At 37.7% G+C, this 21,045-nt stretch overlaps 1 protein-coding gene across 1 annotated transcript in view; it reads left to right on the forward strand.

Moving 5' to 3' along the window:
• Positions 1–8,903, forward strand: part of LOC131792380 (uncharacterized) — a 273,486-nt gene extending 264,583 nt beyond the window's left edge. The window contains exons 4-9 of the mRNA XM_066170197.1: positions 2,908–3,030; positions 3,154–3,276; positions 3,637–3,759; positions 6,810–6,843; positions 7,390–7,516; positions 8,406–8,903. Coding sequence (XP_066026294.1) covers positions 2,908–3,030; positions 3,154–3,276; positions 3,637–3,759; positions 6,810–6,843; positions 7,390–7,516; positions 8,406–8,903 — 1,028 coding nt within the window. The remainder of the gene's footprint in view (positions 1–2,907; positions 3,031–3,153; positions 3,277–3,636; positions 3,760–6,809; positions 6,844–7,389; positions 7,517–8,405) is intronic.
• Positions 8,904–21,045: the final 12,142 nt, after the last annotated feature.

A 21,045-nucleotide genomic window follows, 5' to 3' on the forward strand; every position in this document is an offset into this window, starting at 1 on the left:
TTCTATCTTTAATTTCTGACTGAACATTAGAGGCGCTAGTTAAGGGAGGTGTCAGAAGTTTGCAATTCATCAGATGGAAATATGGTGTTCGAGCACCTTAAAATAAGAAAATGTTTCAGACATAACGAGCTGAATATTTGATCTTCCATAGTTGATATTGATGGACTTTTTTGAGACTAATTATGTTTCAGACATAAAACATAAGAGATGTCAGGCACGTTATTTCTTTCAATTTAGTTATTTCTTTTTTAGGAAAACGCCTCTGCTCGTTTGAATTTCATTATAGTATAAAATTTGGCGGTTTTTTCTATTTACAGCCGCTGTTTTGTTCAAAAGAAAATATTTAGATCAAGATCTTTCAGAGAAGATACATTTCATCAATTTCAACGACTAACTGAAAATCACTTGATTAAGCTTTGGATCTAAAGAGTCTTAAGGTGATCAATTACATTCATTCTGATGGTTACTTGTTTATTGTCTCAAAGGTAAATTGCAGTTACCAGCAACTTAAGTGAAGATGGCCTACTTCCTAAGCACCAAGCAGCTAAAACTGACCTGTAAGAGAAGTTTTTCAAATTGTACACAAGAGACGTGATTTCTGCTTATTTTGTTCAAAACAATCAAGCGCCTTCCTGGTTTTGGTTTTTAAACGCAGATTCCAACTAAGAATTTAGTTGAAATATTTATGCAAAAACAAATTCCTTGCTGATCACCCATAATACCATTCATTTCCTCGACAAAAAATTCTGACTGAAAAAAAGCCGTTTATAATTAATTAATCTGAGGGAACTAAAGACTTTTTTGCCAAAGATACTCCGAAGAGACCATTATCACAATTATCACGTTATAGAAACGCCTTGTTTGAACAAAGGGATCTTTGTGTCCGTCATAAAATATTAATGGATGGAAATGACAACTTAACTTGTATTGCTTGAAAGGGTTGAGAGTCTTATGTGTATAATGGTGTGTGTGTCATTTAGTACTCTCTCACTCGATGCAACTCTGACGGGATCATAACTGTTCCCCAGCTAAATAGATACCATGTCTTCAGTTTATTTCTGCCTGCTATTCCTGGCGCTTTGCTGCATGATAGTTGGGGTTCTTACTTTGCAAGGTAAATATCAGCCACGTAGCTGCTTAGTGTTTGATAAATCAACGTGTCTATGGGAAGAATAATCCTGGACACTAAAATGAAAAATTAAAGGCGAGTTCCCAGCTTGAAAGCGAACTAAAAGTGGTGCTACGGAATAAGAAACTCGTGCACATGATCTAGACAGAGTTAATGAGTAACTAAAGGGTGCTTTGTATTATACTGCCATTGGATGATATCCAATACCTCACACAAATAATAATTCGTATATGTCGTGAAGGTTGATCGAAGCCCATAAATCTAGTCCCACTGGAAATTATGTGTCATGTTTTGTGCGCTGTTAGTAGAATTTCAAAAACATCATAGCGTATTCATACTCCTCTAAAGAAGCTTTAACGGACAGTATACGGTTTAACCCATTCATTGCCAGGCCTAAATCACACAGAACATCGAAAGTTTGCTGACAGACCAGAAGGCCTCCATGCTACTAGAGATATGATCGGGCCGTTATCTTAGGCTCCTAGTTAAGAACTTCACTTATGTCATAAAAAAGGAAAAAGCGTCATCTCAGTATCTTTCCTGGCCTTTGATATTTTTAGGAGGCGATTGAATTTGTATTCTTGATCAATTTTTTTAAGAACATAGAGATGTTTTTCTTAAATCGTTGATTTTGTTTTTTTTCTTTTGCGCCGTTTAATGAGGGCTGCAGATACCACTAACTAAAATGAAATAAGAAGTAACTTACCAAGAGGTATATGATTTCGAACACTTTGACAACAGGACAAGAATTATCCGTGAATAATAATTTTAGCCGTGCCAGATTGGTTTTCAGATCAGCCTGGTCGAGATCATGACCAAGGCCGTTATCTGGAATTCAAGTCCTCAAAAACATTTGACAGTGAACGTCTAAAAAACCACTTGATTCGTGAAGTTGACGTCAGGGACAGAGAGTTCTGTGGGGTCCTATGTTACATGGAGCCCAATTGTATCAGTTATAATCTTGAAAAAGAACCAAGTGCCAACAACGAAATGCACAAATGTGAATTGAATAATTCTACTCATGAGGGACACGAAGTGGACCTGGTGAAAAGCCCAAGTTTTGTCTACCAAGGAGCTAAGGTAAGGACTTGGCTCTTTCACTGTAAAAAACTGAGCTTTGATGCTCACTATGATTAGATATGACGTTAGGAAGTAAAGTTCGCCCTTTTATTTCGGAGTGGGGGAAGAGGGGGAGGGGGGTACAGAACTCATCGGCAAATTTTCAAATTAGGTCGCATGAAGTTGCATTCGCGTTTCACTTTTTTCCGTTTGGGAAAAGAGGCTGTGAGTGACCAATAACAAAGGAGATGTTTATGGGAGGAGAATTGTCACAAATTCTAGTTCAAAACTAAAATCTACAAGTGGAGAATTAATAGATGTAAAGGGAGTGGCACATGTTTTTATCAAATCATGCAGATTTTACGATAAACTGACTCACTTTGTAGTTGTGATTTGTTTAATCCCAGAGCACTTGTGTTAGGAACCCCTGCAAGAACAATTCCACTTGTCAAAGTGGTTTTACTGCCAAAGGTTTTCGCTGTTTGTGTGCTGATGGATTTAACGGTCAGATATGTGACAAAGGTAATTCTTGTATTCAACGTGCGTTCTCAACCATCTCAGTTCGTGAAGATACTTATACGCTGCTAAACAAAAATAAGCTCAGGATGTTGACATAACATGTAAAAAATAGACCTCAAGTATTGGTTTGCACGACCAAAACTGCAGCACCTTTAGACTGTTAAGTAATTTGAAAATGATGCATGACATCTCTTTGATAGATGTGGATGAGTGTGCCAAAGAAACAGACGATTGCAGTGCTGCTGCCATCTGCAAAAATACCCACGGATCATACGACTGTGCGTGTAAACCTGGATATTCTGGCGATGGATGGTCATGCATGGGTAAATATAGACATATTTAACTGCCAAACGAAGAGTAAGAAAAATAATAAGCCTGAAGCTTACGATCTGTATAGCATGTGTAGCAATGTAAGAGCTGCGACTAAACATTTAATTTACTTTCAGACGATGATGAGTGTGTTGTAGGAGAACGTACCTGCAGCGCTGATGCTCTGTGTACCAACACCAAGGGATCCTACGACTGTAAATGTAAACCTGGATATTCTGGCGACGGATGGTCTTGCATGGGTAAATATTGCCTTATTCAAATGGCAAACGAGGAGTAAACATTTGTTTATATCTCTAACAAGAAGCCAACGATTTCTTTAGCATGCCTATCGGTATAAAAGCCTCGACTAAAGTTCAGTTTACTTTCAAACGATGATGTGTGTTCATTAGAAAAGCACAACTGCAGCGCTGATGTTACAATTATGAATGTAAACCGGGATATTCTAGATCTGGATGGATTTTCAATAGTAAAGTTGATTTGCTTGGATTGTTGTGTAGATTAAAGGAGAGACAGCTGCGTGTGAATTCTAGGTACGATCAAATTGTTTAGAACACAAGCAAGAAATTCCCGTACTAAAACAGCGAGGTTGGATCTTTCAGATATAAACGAGTGTACTGAGAGACTATCCAACTGCAGTACTGATGCTGTATGCAACAATACCAAGGGAGCGTACAACTGTTCATGTAAACCTGGATATTCTGGAGATGGACAAACGTGTGAAGGTGAGTTCGTACGTGCTCAGAAAACCCTACAGGATATTCATGATGATCAACCGAAGAACATAAGTGAAGGGCTTTAGTCGAGTGAACTTACGCAATGATTGAGGTCCCTTTTGCAGATATTGATGAATGCGGTAAAGGAACACACAAGTGCAGTAATAATGCACTTTGCCACAATGTCAACGGATCATACCACTGTATATGTAAACCATATTCCGTTGTATATTTAAACCATGCCCAAGACGATGGAAATGATTGCATCAAAACTGGTGAGGCTTATGATTATATTTTTATTTTTGATAATTACATTTATCAAGTATTCTTATATACCAAGCAGCAAACTATACCAGCCCTATAGGTCAATCACCAATACCCGAATCTTTTGAGCAGATTTCCGTAACGCAATCGCTCACAAATTAGGCCTCTACAAAGGAATAGTAGATGTTAATTTCCACCAATATTGTCAAGTTCAGCTTCTTTCTAAGAATTGTTTGTATAGGTAATCACATGATTTCGAGTGCAATTTGGAATAAATAAGCACGAGTAAATTTTTTCAAAGACTAACAAAATTGCACGAACCCGTACTACTACCTCTAAACACCACTTTTTCCAAACCGACAACCAAAAAGCAGTGCTTTTTACAGTGTTTTCATTGTTTGAGCTATTTTTTCAGCCGCGGTGGCGAAAGAAAACCTACTTAAACGCCGGCCATTGTTTCGCTCGCAAGTTTTCAAATTTTCAAATTTTTGTTTGTTGTTGCGACATCCAAGGCTCGCATTTGATCGACTATTTGCGAGTTTCTTTGATTATTGACCAATCAGAATGTCTGGTTTGTTTCTTTCTTTGCACTGAATTAACCCTCTTCTGCACTGAATTAACTCTCTTCTGCACTGAATTACCTGAAAACTGCATTTATCTTAGCCAATCAGAACTGAGTAATTTTTCCATGTATGTTATTAACTTAGAAAAAGAGCACATGCTTTGAAAAGAAGTTTAGAGAGATTTGCTACAAGGATATACATCGGTGTTGATAAGGTGTAATGTTAAGAACATAGTTAACAAGAAATCTCATTTAACCTATGTACTACTGGATGCGCGCTATCATAAATCAATAGGTGTGTTCAGGGGAGAACATCATTTTGATGATTTAGCTTAACACGCCCGCAGACAGTGTTACAACGAACGAACTTCAGTCACATCACAAAATAACGAAACATCGACTCTAAGTTCATGACAGGTGTTTTTTCTAGGCCTTTTCCTGATCTTCTATTTTAAAAGACCTGGTGATAAAGGCGTAGGAAATTCAAATAAAATAAGGGATGCAGGAGAGGTTACAAGAAAAAATGACGGAGGTCCTCACTCCTTGTCTCCTCACTACTTATCTCTTCACTCCTTGTCTCCTCACTCCTTGTCTCCTCACTCCTTGTCTCCTCACTCCTTGTCTCCTCACTCCCTGTCTCCTCACTCCTTGTCTCTTCGCTCCTTATCTCCTCACTCCTTGTCTCCTCACTACTTGTCTCCTCACTCCTTGTCTCTTCACTCCTTGTCTCCTCACTCCTTGTCTCCTCACTCCTTGTCTCTTCACTCTTTGTCTCCTCACTCCTTGTCTCTTCACTCCTTGTCTCTTCACTCCTTGTCTCCTCACTCCTTGTCTCCTCACTCCTTGTCTCCTCACTACTTGTCTCCTCACTCCTTGTCTCCTCACTCCTTGTCTCCCCACTCCTTGTCTCCTCACTCCTTGTCTCCTCACTCCTTGTCTCCTCACTCCTTGTCTCCTCACTCCTTGTCTCCTCACTCCTTGTCTCTTCACTGCTTGTCTCTTCACTCCTTGTCTCCTCACTCCTTGTCTCTTCACTCCTTGTCTCCTCACTCCTTGTCTCTTCACTCCTTGTCTCCTCACTCCTTGTCTCTTCACTCCTTGTCTCCTCACTCCTTGTCTCCTCACTCCTTTTCTCTTCACTGCTTGTCTCTTCACTCCTTGTCTCCTCACTCCTTGTCTCTTCACTCCTTGTCTCCTCACTCCTTGTCTCTTCACTCCTTGTCTCTTCACTCTTTGTCTCTTCACTCCTTGTCTCCTCACTCCTTGTCTCTTCACACCTTGTCTCCTCACTCCTTGTCTCCTTACTCCTTGTCTCTTCACTCCTTGTCTCCTCACTCCTTGTCTCCTCACTACTTGTCTCCTCACTCCTTTTCTCTTCACTCCTTGTCTCCTCACTCCTTGTCTCCTCACTCCTTGTCTCCTCACTCCTTGTCTCCTCACTCCTTGTCTCCTCACTCCTTGTCTCTTCACTCTTTGTCTCTTCACTCCTTGTCTCCTCACTACTTGTCTCCTCACTCCTTGTCTCCTCACTCCTTGTCTCTTCACTCCTTGTCTCCTCACTCCTTGTCTCCTCACTCCTTGTCTCCTTACTCCTTGTCTCTTCACTCCTTGTCTCCTCACTCCTTGTCTCCTCACTCCTTGTCTCCTAACTCCTTGTCTCCTCACTACTTGTCGCCTCACTCCTTTTCTCTTCACTCCTTGTCTCCTCACTCCTTGTCTCCTCACTCCTTGCCTCCTCACTCCTTGTCTCTTCACTCCTTGTCTCTTCACTCCTTGTGTCCTCACTCCTTGTCTCCTCACTCCTTGCCTCCTCACTCCTTGTCTCCTCACTCCTTGTCTCCTCACTCCTTGTCTCCTCATTACTTGCTTCCTCACTCCTTGCCTCCTCACTCCTTGTCTCCTCACTCCATGTCTCCTTACTCCATGTCCCCTCACATCTTGTCTCCTCACTGTTATACCTTTCACTCCTTGACTCCTCTCTCTTAGTCTCCTCTTTCTGTCATGGCGGTGCCATAGCACCGGCATAGGTTCTTCTGATCATATCTATATGACCAGCACCCACGGGCAATACTACTCTGAATGTGCTTCCTACTACTATGGGAAAAACTGTTGTTTACGCGCGATGATTCATATTATGCCATTTCATTTTTCCGGGACATGTAACGTTCTTCCTCCTCCTCGCAGTGCAAATATCTAAGTGCGTCACGTCGTTTTTTTTTCTTTGCATCTACAGTCTCAACCTGCCAGGAAATGTACGAAACGTCCACGTAAGTAACAAAAAGGCGACAAAAATAAACGGTTTTCACAAATAGATTAGGTTGTAATCATAATAAAGATGTAAAGATTAAGCCAGAAAAAAACAGTTAAGTAGTGTAGATGATTTTCTGGAGTCTCAGCCTGAAGGTCTTATTGCCATAGTTTACTAGGGCACTCATTACGCTCTATTCCCTCCCTGGGTTAAACTGGATCTAGCTTTAATAGATAGAAAATTTTTAGGGCATTACCATATGCTTACAACACTGGAGGTGGTATCGCCGATGGGAAAATAAAGCTTTAGTGCCAGATCATCTTAGATGAACTGAACCTATTACTCTTTCCTTCACCTAGTTAAACACAAATAGACAAATAAGTGTTTATCGATGTAATAGGTAAATTCTTTGATCGAAAGTACATTGACGGCATCCATCTATTTATGACATCAAAAGTATGATCCTTCCATTCAGTTCTTGATTACTTGATTTACTTCCCACTACTTAGAACTTCTTTTGTTTAGCGTTTTGTTTTGTTTTTTCTTGTTTTTGATATATTTACAGCTTTCCAAGGAGTGGGCTGGTTATACTATATATCGACTCAAAGCCAACTTCAGTTTTCTGTCACATGGGGGATTTTGGATGTGGGAATGGTGGATGGACGCCGATTATGAAGATCAACGGTTCAAAGGTAATGGCTTCTGCTTCAATTTATGCATGTTAATGAATTCTCAACATCTCTCTCCAAACCCGTTTAAGATTTTGGAGCGTTGGAACACTTAGCCTCCACGATACCGCATTGTAAGTCAGTCATGTGCGTATGAAAGCTTACATGTATTTTATGAGTGATTTGAGGCTAACCTTATGATTTTGGAGGACTACTCGAAATTTGGTTGATTTTGAGGAGGCCGATGATATGCGGTGCGCGCTTAAAGTGAGAGGATTTGTATAAGAAATCATAACGCCTGAGGTATTTGGATTCGATTGCTTTGCTGATAGTTTTCCCGCCGAGTTGTGGCAGTGATAGGACGGGAGATGTGTGAGTGGGTGTGTTTCTGAGAGCAATTGTACTTTCAATTTTCTTTCGCGGTATATATTAAGACCGTAGAGCAATACGTCTTTGGTGATTGTAAACCCTTTTACATAATCTTCTTTTGTCGCGAATAGTGTGACCATGTCATCCGTGTAAACAAATTTTTTTTATCTGTTATACTCATTTGCTGCAAATTCCCGTATCTACTCTCTATGTGTGCTCCCTACATGTGATTGGAATTGGAACACCACAACCATTTCTTAACGATTTCTGAAGTTTGTGACGTGGTCCAAAACGCGGCACACAATATCACAAACAATAAAAATCATAGGATGATTGATAGTCTCAGGATTTCACCCATTCTCTTCGAATTATTTTCTGTTCTACAGAACAAGACAATATATCTTTTCATATGAAAGTGCATGTGATTCAATTGACCATTCTTTTAGTAAGGGGAATGTCTTTGGAGGTCTTCGAGCTTTCATAGATAATAACGTCTATTTATCGGCGTCGTATCAGTAAATATTTGTATTTTATTCCTTACTAGCAAAATTTTAATTACCATTCTGAACTTTGGAATAACACGGACAGCTTTAATCTTCCGGGAGGAGAGACTGGATTTGATTCACAAGAAACCAAATTACCGACCTACTGGGATACACCCTTCTCCAAGATCTGTCTTGGGATGAGGATCGGAAATGTGACAAATTTTATTGTCATAGAGAAACAGGCGAATTCTCTATTCTCGCTAATTGCTGACGGGCAGCATCGTCAAACCACTCTAGGTCGTGACCTGTGGAAGTCTCTGATTGGTTCAGAGGGCTCCTTGCAGTTGACCTGCAACAAGGAGGGTTTCAACACCTCATGTGGCAAGCATCGCGCAAGAATCGGCATCCTTAGTAACAATGAAAAACATTGCGGGTCCTGTAATTCCAAAATTGGTTTCGGAATGAGTCGAGAGAATATTTGTGGAAACAAAGCAAAACATGAAGGAGACAACGGAGATAAAAACATAAAAGTCATGGGATATATCCTTGTTAGGTAAAGAACAACCTCATCACCCTCTGAGTTTGATATAGTCGCTATGCAAAGTGATAACGAGGGAGCAACCAGAATTTTTCATGTTTTGTTTCCTGCTTTCCCTCTTTCCTTTTTGAATTCATTTTTTGTACATTTATAAATATAGCGTCTAGAGTTGTATGCTGCTCGCACCAATCAGATCACCGCATTAGGGTATGTATTTCGCACCATTCAGATTGCCGCATAAAGGTATATATCTCGCACCAATCACATCCCAGCATATGGATATATTGCACCAATCACAGCGTTTCGGTATTGTTTTCTTGAAAATTTCGTCATGGATCAGGGGGCTCTGCAAAAAGAATAACGATAACCAAAACTTTTGGGCTCATTTAATAAGTGTAACGGTTTTTGGCCTTCGCGAGCGCCTCGTCGATTAAGATCGAGATATATCAGAATACGAAAAGATTGCATGTAAGCTTTTGTAACATTTTTAAATTAAAACGTTTTTTGCCGTTCCATTACCCACAACGCACCTTACCCATTACGTACCTTAAGACAATGCCCAAAGTCCAATCAGAACATACCCAATCATTGTACTAGATGAACATGCAATTTTTCACGAACTTGAATCCACCAATCCACCACATGACATTTCCTCGTAAACAACCTGCATATTATCACATGAATTTGACACGCAATTCTCCCGCGTTTCGACTGTTTCTACGAATAAAATTTACTTTTAGCTACCTTGGACTTAACCTAATCGCATATCAATTCCTTGCAAAAAAACCTACACTTTGTTGCGTATTTCACCCACAGAGGGCAAAGTCCAGATAGGCAACAACCAATCAATGAGCCCTCTTTGAAATTTTATCCTTTTCTCTCGTTCAATGTATCTTTAATTATTCGAGATCGCAATTAGTATTTGGTTAGGGTCTATTGGAGATACAATAGAGTATCAATTTGCTTTTCGTAGTAAACTTACGTGGAATTATACTTTGAGGCAACTAACTGTAGGCAAATAATTTTGATTTTCTGTCGGTTAGAGGGACGGCGGTAAGCGTAGTCTCTTTCGCAACCGTCATTTGGTCTTGTCACGCAACGTTTCCTTTCGCCAGCGGGGAAGAGGGGGCGTTGTGTAACCAGACCAAACAACGGCTGCGAGGGAGAAAACAGCAAGAGTGGCACCGATGCATTTTAATTTTTGCTTAGAAGCATTTAGACAATAGACCACAAAATACCTGTCTGAGTTCAGATAAGTAAGGTTTTGTTTTCTTTCTCTAAGGTGAAGTATTGCGATGTTTTCGTTCATTGGAAAGTTATGCTCTTTTTCTGTTACAAAAATGAAAACGTTAGGTACACGAAGTGTCTCATCTCAACGCACACAGCCAAAAACAACTCAAACACGCCACGCATGATTAATTTTTTTTTTGTGTATGCGCGCGTGTGTGTGGGTGTGTGTCAAAAAATATATTTGCGCGACAGGTGTTAAAAAGTAAAGTGAGATTATTAGAAGTTTGTAGATATCTGATAACGGGGTATTATCTTGATACGAATAACGTCTGATTGTACTGGAGACTGGACTTCTGTTAGTTGAAAAATGTTCTACCATTTTTGATTTAGGTATTCTGGATAAAAGTTACTTTGTGGGGGATCGACAAGTTATACGCTCGTGATCATCCACTGCTTCTCAAATTCATAAAGAAAAAGAGAATCTGGCAGCATTTATTTCTGGTTATTATTTTAAAATGATTGATTTTCCTAAGCAGTTGTGAATATATATGAATGTGTAAATATAAGATATAAAAAATATATATAAATAAAAGACGATGTGTCACCATAAAGTTTTATGTTTATAGAAAACCAAATTTATTGGTACGAGTTAGGCCTGTCAGACCTGACGTTGTTAGGAAACAATGAAAGTGTGATCTTGAAATCAAATCTTTATATAAATTTCGAGACTAAGACTGACACGTGTATTCAAATAAATTTTTCGTTATTCTATGCGAAAGTTATAGCTTTTAGACGGTTTATCAGTGATGATATCTCCCGCGATAGTGATCTATTTCTATGATTCACCAGTTGACAAGAGACATCCTAAAAAAATTAAGTTACTGATTTTTACTTGTTTCAAATGAAACTCATGACCTCAATACGGTTTGTGTTTATTAAGTGTATAGGGGCTGTTATAAACAAACGTCAATACGGCCTGTCATGTGATCCCTGTTGAATCTGACAACAATCCCGTCAAGGCCTTTTTGTTCGTTTCTACTGATATCTTCCTCGTCAGATTGGGCTTTCTCTTGTTTTCTAACCTGGATAAGACCGACGGATTATTGGGTGAAAATTTAACCAGCTTGGCTTCTATTGATGAAAGGGAAGGGAGGACTGCAGAGCAGCAAGATATGGCATGTAACAGTGCGCTCTAATAGCAGTCTCTTAGATCATGTCCTCTTAATTCTCCTGCTTAACTTAAGTCATTTATTTTATCTTTACCTCGTATTCCCTCCTAAACGTTTGTTAAATCATGTTGACTATGGCTGTTCAGGCCAAGTTACCATTATCACTGGTGTTAGTTTTCAGCTTTATCAATCAATCAATTTCACAATTAAGACATGATGGTAATAATTAGGATCTAGAAAAGCAATATTTCGGGAACGAAAAATTAAAGTAATAGAAGAATCACATAGCCTACACTTTAGAACATATTTGGTGCATACGTTACATCTACTAGGTTGTTCAATGAGGCACTTTTAATCAATGTTTTCGAAGGGAAGAAAAGCGTCATAGAAGTTTGGGAAAAGTAAAGACAAACCGATCATAACTGTAAGTCATATTTATATATGTAACTAGTTTTTTTTTCAACCTATATTTTTGTTTTGTGTCAATGTTTATCCTATTTTTTTTAATATTTCGTTCTTTTGTTGTTTTGTGTTTCTATGACGCTTTTCTTCCCTTCGAAAACATTGATTAAAAGTGCCTCATTGAACAACCTAGTAGATGTAACGTAAGCACCAAATATGTTCTAAAGTGTAGGCTATTTTTTTAATATTTCGTTCTTTTGTTGTTTTGTGTTTCATTTGAATGGGAAAGGGATGACATTTCCGTCATTGCCAATCTACGTGCAGAGAATCTGACATCTGTCATTTGTTCATCGTAAGAACTTGAAGCGAATCAGGTAAGTCTCAGCTTTTTCGTTGTTTTTTTAAAGATTTAAAAATCTTTAGAGGTGTCGATCTAGAAGCGCCTTCGAAATTGCCAACGAAGTAAGTGTTGATATCAGTTGTCCACTGGATTGGCGGTCTTTCTGGTGGATCATTTCCGAAATTTTGATATTTTCAAATATTTGTTCAATATCCTCTACTAGGTTCTTGTTTCGAAGAAATTATTACACAGTACTGGCATCAGATTTTTGTTAAGAAGGAATGGTAACACCATGTAGCAACTCCACGCACGTTCGTTTTTCCAGTATGCTGTTCAAAAGCAAAGGGTTCTTCCTCCTAATGCATATCCTTTCCATCTGTTATATTGTCGTGATGATATCCAGGGCTGTTTGGTCTAAAGTTAAGCAAGTCCAGTATTTCCAAGTTTTATGATCAATTTACACATAATTCGAGAGAATGGCGTCTTAGCACTTGGATCACGTCACGTCTTTTGATTGTGATTCTTCATGATTACAATACGAGGTTGAGAAACGAAATTCTTAAATCTAGTACCATAGCAAAATGGCTTTATTGGTCTTTTAGCTGACTTAAGCTCTAATATTTGCTATAGTTTACCAACGTCTTTAAGTCCCTTAATTCATTTTAGCGTGAGCTATCTTAATTTAAATAGTTATTAATGACTTTTTTCTGATGCTTTTATTTTTGTTCTTGGCTTGGATTTTTTGTTCTTTGCGAGTTTCTCGTCTGAAATCAGTCTCTTTAATATAAGACCCCTCTGCAAACAATTTCTTGTGAAGATAGTGCAATCGAACCTCAATTATCCGGACCTCGATTATCCGGACTTTTTTCTCTGATCCCAATTTCATTATGAATATTAATTAGTTGTGATCTTGAAAACTCAAAGTCGCAAAAAGCTTAATAATCCTTTCAAAAGACTTAATAATATCGCTGAGTCCATGGTCGAAATGTTGGAACATGTACGGCACCTTGACAATGAGGAAATGCCTAATGCTTGAGATGTGGAAGACTGGCTTAATCTGGAAAACGAGCTCTCGACTTCACCGCAAATGTTTGATGAAGAGATTTTAGCCACCGTTGTCGGAGGTTCGATGGAAAGCGAAAGTGTATGAAGCGATGAGGAAGATGAGGGCGAGGACGAGAAACTAGAATCGACTAAAGAGGCAGCGAAATGTTTCAAAAAATGCTTGTCGTGGATGGAATCACAGAACGATATTGACCCTGTGCAGTTAATGCAACTAAGACGAATGATGGACTTCGCAATGCGATCAAGCTACAAGTCTTTTCTTTTATTTATTTTATTTTTATTAGGCTGTGTAGATTTCACAATTAAAATGACGTTTTCTTTGCCGTATACCTTTTGTTTACATTTCTATTTCATTAAGTTTCATATTTTCGATTATCCGGATTATTTACCGAGGTCCCGACTAGTCCGGATAATCGAGGTTCAACTGTATCCTTAATAAAGATCACTGCTATCACTGCTCCTACTACTACTACTACTACTACTACTACTACTACTACTACTACTACTACTACTACTACTACTACTACTACTACTACTACTACTACTACTACTACTACTAGTACCATTACTACTACTACTACTACCACCACCACCACCACCACCACCACCGCCGCCGCCGCCGCCACCACCACCACTACTACTACTACTACTACTACTACTACTACTATTATCAGAACGCCCCCGATAGATAATAGTAACAATGAAAAAGGGCTTTTTATGGCAAGATTGAAATGATATTCGTGAATTTTAAGCGACAAAGATTAACGTTTGTCAAGGGTTAAAACTGACATTGAAAGCATTAACATAATTTGATTTTAAGAAATATTAAAAGGTGCGATTGACGTGTTTGAGTGTTTAAGATGAGGAGAAATAAATAAGGAAAAACAAACCTTCATCCGTTCTGCGTATGATTGTTAAAGTAACAATACCAAAATGATGATTCTATAATAAACGATTTTTAGACAAAATAAGCTTCAGCAAAGAAGACCACTGTAGTGAAACAAGGCGCATTTGTTTCAGCAAGCACAGTCGATACGAATGTTTCGATGTAACTTTTCTTACGGCGTTACATCAAGAAATCGACCTTGAGGTTACGTGAGAATTACTTTTCAGATTTCGATCAGAATTTTCTTTCCTCCCTATGTGTATCTGTTTACTATTTTTATCTACACTTAATATAATAATTTATAACCTTTTAACCAAATGAAAATATATTCACGTGATTAACAGCTACCTTGCGCTGTCAAGTTTAACTAAAAAAAAAAATTGTAGAGAAAAAATTGGGATGAAGAAGATCTATTTTACGTCGTGGTTTTTCAAAACGAAAAGAGTTTATGATCATCCATTTTTTCTCATAAGGATGATCAGAATTACAACGAAAATACCAAGGAATTAAAAAATGCACTGACATATGATTAATCTAAACTGATAGAAAGAAGTTACATGGAAACCAAAAACATGGCTGTAACTTAATGTCAGAATTCCCGACAGAGACTCTTCTCAGTGGAAGAATTTCTATATCTGAATGTTTCTCGCATTGAATTAGTCATGGTTTACGACGACTTTGAGTGTACCTTCAAACGCCTTCACCACCCGTCATGCATTTCTTTCAACTTGGCCGCCGAAGGAAAATTGTGTTGTGAGTTATTATCGTCTGATAAGTACAGCAAACCCATGGAATACAAACTAAACACGAGTTCACATCACTTCTACACGAAAGTAGGAACTTATTCTATCATCAGCAAGTATTTCGTTTCAAAAATATTTCTTAAGTAAACACCCTCTTCTTGTTTTAGTCATCCTGTTATTTCAAACCATTTCAAAACGGGAGAGTTTCCGTTGAGTCGGTACACTCACTAAATGCCTTTGAATGCCTTTGTGAAAACGATTGAGTGAGAAATTCTATGAAAAAGGTGGGTGAAAATTTGTTGTTTTCATTGTCATTGTCACTATTATTGTTAATTACTTTTTTACGGACTATTAGCATTATTTTTCACTTGCCTGGGTTTTGGAGTTAAATTTGGAGCTAAACAAAAATTTGTTTTACCAAGTAATTTTCGAGTTTAAATAAAGGCAGAAATAATATGTTTTGACACGATATATTTTTATCATTACAGTTTTATTTCAATCAATATTAATGCTTAAAGTGTTAGGCTATCCCTCGAAGTGACTTGGCGGCCTTTGAAATTGATGCATAACTTGACAAATTATTCTTCGAAGATAACAATTAAAATTAAACATAAGTCTTAAAAAATTGAGTTCCTCTATCACGAATTACTACTTTGAAAAATACATTACTTCGTAACAAATTGACGCCAATACGCTCGAATAAAAATAACAAAAAAATAACAATTATCGATAACAGCTTTGCATGGAAACTTGAATATTCTGGAGATAGATGGATGTACAGAAGTAACCACTGAGCACCAAGCCTACATAACACCTGCCATTGAAAATTTGATATTTAATTCGTTTGTGCTCTTTAAGTTATGGAGGAATGCACTACAGGAACACACAATTGCATTACTGTAGCTATGTGCAACAGTATAAATATCGTACCACTGCACTGTACGTGTAAATGTGGATATTTAGGAGATTGGATCTCCTGCATAACGAATAATTTCTAGCCCCTATGATTGGTAAACTTTGATTTATCGTTCATTGGTTTGGTTTTCTCACATGTTGATGAATGTGCAAAAGGAATGCACAATTGCAGTCCTAATGCTGTGTGCGATGATTCCAAAGAATCGCACACCTGTGCCTGCAAACCCAGATATTCTGGAAATGGAATGATATGTCAAGGTAATACCAGTGTCAAAGTTACATGGATCCTGTTGTAGAAACTTTGACACTTGAGTCAGTTGTGTGTTTTTTCAGATGTTGATGAGTGTGCTATGGGAACATCCAACTGCGGTGCCCATGGTGTGTGCATCAATACCAATGGATCGTACGACTGCGCATGTTAACCTGGATACTCTGAAGACTGATGGATGTGCAGAAGTAGAAATAACTATATAATTTTGTTTTTATTTTTCTTCTTACTTTATCCCACTCCTTTTAGCTTTCATGTCATTGAAGCCATTAGGCAGTCAACTTTTCAATTTAAAGACTCAGTTTTAAGATACTGATGTCTGCATGTGAGGAGCATGCCTCTGCAAGCCTGGAAGAAACCACTAGGCCAACTTCTTATTTCAAGGCAATTTTTTGGTCGACGTAGTGTCATATATTAATTTTATTATTGTTAGATGTTGATGAATGTGGTGATGGAAGAGTGTAGCCCGTTTGCAGTGTGCAACAATACCGAGGGATCACATGATTGTATCTGTAAACCTGGATATCACGGAAATGGAAATAATTGTAGTAGAGTTAATAATAAATTTATTTCATTCCATTTTTGCATTACTTTACTCGCCTGATAACTTTGCTGAAAAACTATTAAAAAGAAAAGCTAATGATTCCTGCCAGAAAATTATTTGGTATGGTGGTTGGTATACATAACGTACTCCGTACTCAATCAGAAAACATTTACTACACATCTCGACTTTGGAGAGACAAAAATGCCTACAACCTTCCAGGGTGCATGACAGGGTCAGACTCACAAGAGACCAAGTTACCGACCTACAGGAAGACACTCTGTCTCGGTATGAGGATAGGAAAAAACGTTAGCTTCATTGTGATTTAAAAGCCAGCGAAATCTCTCTACTCTCTGATTGCTGACGGACAGCATCGCAACACCTCACTTGGTCGTAACGGGTGGAAGAGGGTTATTGATTCAGAGGCTTCTTTACAGCTTAAATGTAACAAGGAGGGTTTTAATCATAAAAGCTGGCTTAGTAGAGTAAGACTTGGAATACTTGGTAAACAATGAAGACGAGTGCAATAGTTGTGATTCCAGGATCGAATTTGATACAGATGGGTATCCCGATGACACAAACACTTGCGGAAACGTTGCTCGACATAAAGCTGATAATGATGATAAAAACATCAAAACCATGGGCTACATATTGGTTAGGTTAAAGACAACCATGAATTTTAACTTAAGTCGGGCATGTATCCTCAAGACATCAAAGCACAGGGTACCTTTTTTTGCGATGTACATTACGCAGCATTAATGCAAACACCGTGAGGAGAAAAATAAATCATCATGTAATATATTTCTAAAGATTAGGTAAAACTGGTTTTAACAGATCGTTGCTGCGATGTGTTTTCCATATCAGTAGTAAAAGGATGATTAAAAAAAAATATATATATATTTACGTACGACATATATACCTATATGAAATTTGAGCAAGTAGCTGTAAAATCTGGTGCTTTTCATCCAGTCCTTTCTGAAAACCATTGTCATGTATGTGTTAACTTCGAAGCAAAGGGTATTTGCACGCCACTTTTGTTCTTAGGGGATCTCTATTATTTAAAAAGTTTAATAGTTGAAAAAGGGTAAAAGGAACGCACGTTATCTTCAGCATATTATAGAATGTACCACGTCGCCCAAAAAATAAACAAAAAGTCAGGTGGCCATGTGTGAATAAGAAAAAATTGGATAAAAATGAATCCAAAAAAAAAGAAAAATTGAGGCAATGAAAGAGCAACATTAGTCATGCGGCCTGTTCAACATCCACCCAGGCCGTTTGACACTTTTCATCCTTGGTTTTTAACTACTGTGTTGTTTAAGTTAATATGTATACTGTTTTTAATATTCTGTGCGTTTGTTGTGAGGTATAACCGTTGAATTAGAGACGGGTATTTTGTTCTGTTTTGCTTGTCTGCGAAGGGTTTGACGTACATTTATTAGTTCGTCGAAAGAGTTTGAAGGGGCAATATGGAAACTGTCAGTTTGATCGTTAATTTTTGATCATAAACTAGTTGATCAAAAGGAGCCGTCGAAATGGGAAAGTATGTTAGATTGTGGTTCACTGGATTAGCCGTCCTTCCAATCTTTTCCGAAAAATTAATTTTATTAAATATTTGCTAAATATCTTAGACAATATTATTTTTTCATGGAAATTACAACACAAAACTGTCGGCAATAGTGGTTCAAAGGGTGGGAGGATACGGTAAAACGGTGTAACAAACACAGACACGTTCAATTTTCTACCGTACTGTGCGACTGAAAAGAGTTATCTCCCTGACTTTATGACATGTCTTTTCTTTGGATCTACTTTTTTTTCCTGATGATACTCAGGGCTGTCAGGTCTAACGGTTAGTAATTTCAGTATGTATACTAGTTTCTAAAGGTAACATACGCATAGATGGAAAGAATGGTGTCTTATTTTGTGGAATAGAAGGTTAGCGGATAGTGTTCCATAGAGAGTGATAATAAGAAAATACATATATTTTTAAGTCAAAGTTGATTTTAGATTAAAGAAATTTCCGCGGACTTCAAGCCACACACATTGGTGTTGGTCAAATATGAAATTAAACTGACTACAAAAGTCTTGAATTAATTAAAAAGTAAGAAAATTTAACATGTACGACTGACGTGTTTGACCTTTTTAAGAGAAGAGAAACCTGTGAGATTAAAGAAACCTTTATCCATTTTCATTGCAATTGTTCAGATAATTGAATCGAAATGAAGATTCTGTAATAAGCGATATTTTAATCAACGAAACTTTAGATAGGAGAACAGCTGCAGCGAAACAGAACATAATTGTTTCAGAAAAAAAAAAGCATACAAAAGTTTCGATTCTTTTTATTGTAGTTTACAGATTTACTTCGAGATTGTAAAAAAGAGATTCAAAGTGTGAGATTTTCTTTTCAAGTTAATCGCTGAATTTCTTTTCCGTATGCATTTTCTGTTACAGTGGTGTCCTTGTAAAGCAATGTGTTTACCTGTATACCTACAACTAAACAGAGAAGGAAAAAAGGATCAATGTGGTCATTCTAATTTAGTCTTAAAACAATAAAAGCATTGGTTGATAGCGCGGCTCTTATCAAAGAAGCGCTAGTCTTAATACTATCACGCTTTCACTCAAGTAACGTAAAGAAAAGAGAAGAAAATTCTGTGTTTTGGAAAATACCACTTAGGAATTAAAAAACGCTCAACTTAAGTGGTTGGATTGGAAAATGATATTTAAAGGTTAATGTTCTAATTTAGTCTTGCAGTGAGAACATTGGCGGCGCGCGGGGCTTTTAACAAAGAGGTGATAGTTTTAGTCGTAACGTAAAACAAAAATAGAAGAAAGAAATGGCGTTTGGGAAAATACTTCTTAGGAATTAAGAATAACGCCGAGTTAAATCGCTGGACTGAAAAAATCAGTGATATTTGCGGGTTGTCGTTCTACTTTAGTCTTTCAGTGAAAACTCTGGTGGTGTGCACGGCATTTAATTTAATTTAATCATTTTTATCAGGGAGGTGAGAAAATAACCATCTATTGTTTTAATCGTTTCTCATGAAGCGGCTGCGTGTATCATGAGAATTGATCGATATGAAGAATATTGCTGCTTTTTTGCACTAAGTGTATATGCCATTAAATAACTAATTCGCCCGCGGTTTAAATACTGAGTAAGCATTTGCGTTGTCATTAGATGGTTTCTTTTTGGGTTTCCTTTCAAAATTCTTCATTGTTGAAAGCAGTTTGTCGACATCGATGGGAATAAATGCGAGTAACGAGCATCCATATGTTCCGACATGTATTCGAGAATAGGCCGTAATGTAATAAAGAACGTCGGTGGAAAATGTCGTTTGAGATCAGAAGAGTGAAAAGACAATAGACTTCTTATCTTGTCTCACAAATCTTGCCGTCTGGAAAATCAGATGCCATCTTTACGGTACATGACCTTCAGCGGCGTTCGGTCATTCATCTCTCAAAGGATTCAAATTCATCTCGGTTTTTGTCTTTTGTTTGTTCTTTCTTCCAGAGGATGAAAAACTTTGTCAATATCAGTGCGCAACAAACGCAAACCAAGACCCTGTTCTAAAGCCGCGGTTACACGAGCGATTTTTTTGCTTGCGATGGTGATGCGATTTTGTCAGTTTCACGGAACGAGTTTAATTCAAACAAGTTTCATTCGTGACAATTCACACAAATTTCATTTGGTTTCATCACTCTTTGTTAGTCTCTCAGTTGCGACATTCTGTATCTTGACCGACCCTCCCTGAGTAGCAAGTGACCTTCAACAGAAAGTAACTCCCTACTCCTCCCCAGGGAAAGATTTGACATAAACGCGCTTTCGCTAAATATTCAAATTTCGCGCTCGTGCAGTAATCGGCTATGTTTGAATTTCCCTCGTGAATTTCGCTATTGTAATGGAAGCGAGTTTGAATTTCCCCCGTGAATTAATAAGCCATTGTTTGGCTCTAAAGCTATTGTTTCAAGATATCTTTTTATGGATAGTTGGGATACTAAACAAAGGGCATTGTCTTTGAATTTGATCAGCTGTTCTTGATACGATATAGAATATGTGAACTCCTATCGACGCTTTATCACCAGCCAATTTGAACCATATGAAATTGGTTGTAAATGATGCGAGTTTTCTTCAAGTTTACATAGACACATTGCACGTTGGGATGAAGATAGTTCATTGTGGGTATATATATATATATATATTTTTTTTTAATAGAAAGGAAAAATGTATCCCATCTGAATGATATCATTATCTCATTGTATCTTTAAATCTCAATTTCAATGTATATTCCTTGATAAAAAATATCAGAAACATTAAACCTAAATAATAGCATTCATCACAAATGCCATGACGCATGATCTATCTATATCGACAGCAGCAAAAGATTTGGAACACAAGGATATGGATGCAGCTTTATGTCAGAATTCCCGACGGAGACTGTTCTCGGTAGACGAGTTTCAGTACCTGAATGTTCCTCACATTGAATTAATCATGGTTTACGACGACTTTGAGTGTATCTTCAAATGCCTCTACCACCCCTCATGCATTTCTTTTAACTTGGCAGCCAAAGGAAAACTGTGGTGTGAGTTATTATCGTCTGATAAGTACAG

Source organism: Pocillopora verrucosa, chromosome 7 (genome assembly GCF_036669915.1).
Source record: "Pocillopora verrucosa isolate sample1 chromosome 7, ASM3666991v2, whole genome shotgun sequence".
In the NCBI taxonomy this organism is placed as follows: Eukaryota; Metazoa; Cnidaria; class Anthozoa; order Scleractinia; family Pocilloporidae; genus Pocillopora; species Pocillopora verrucosa.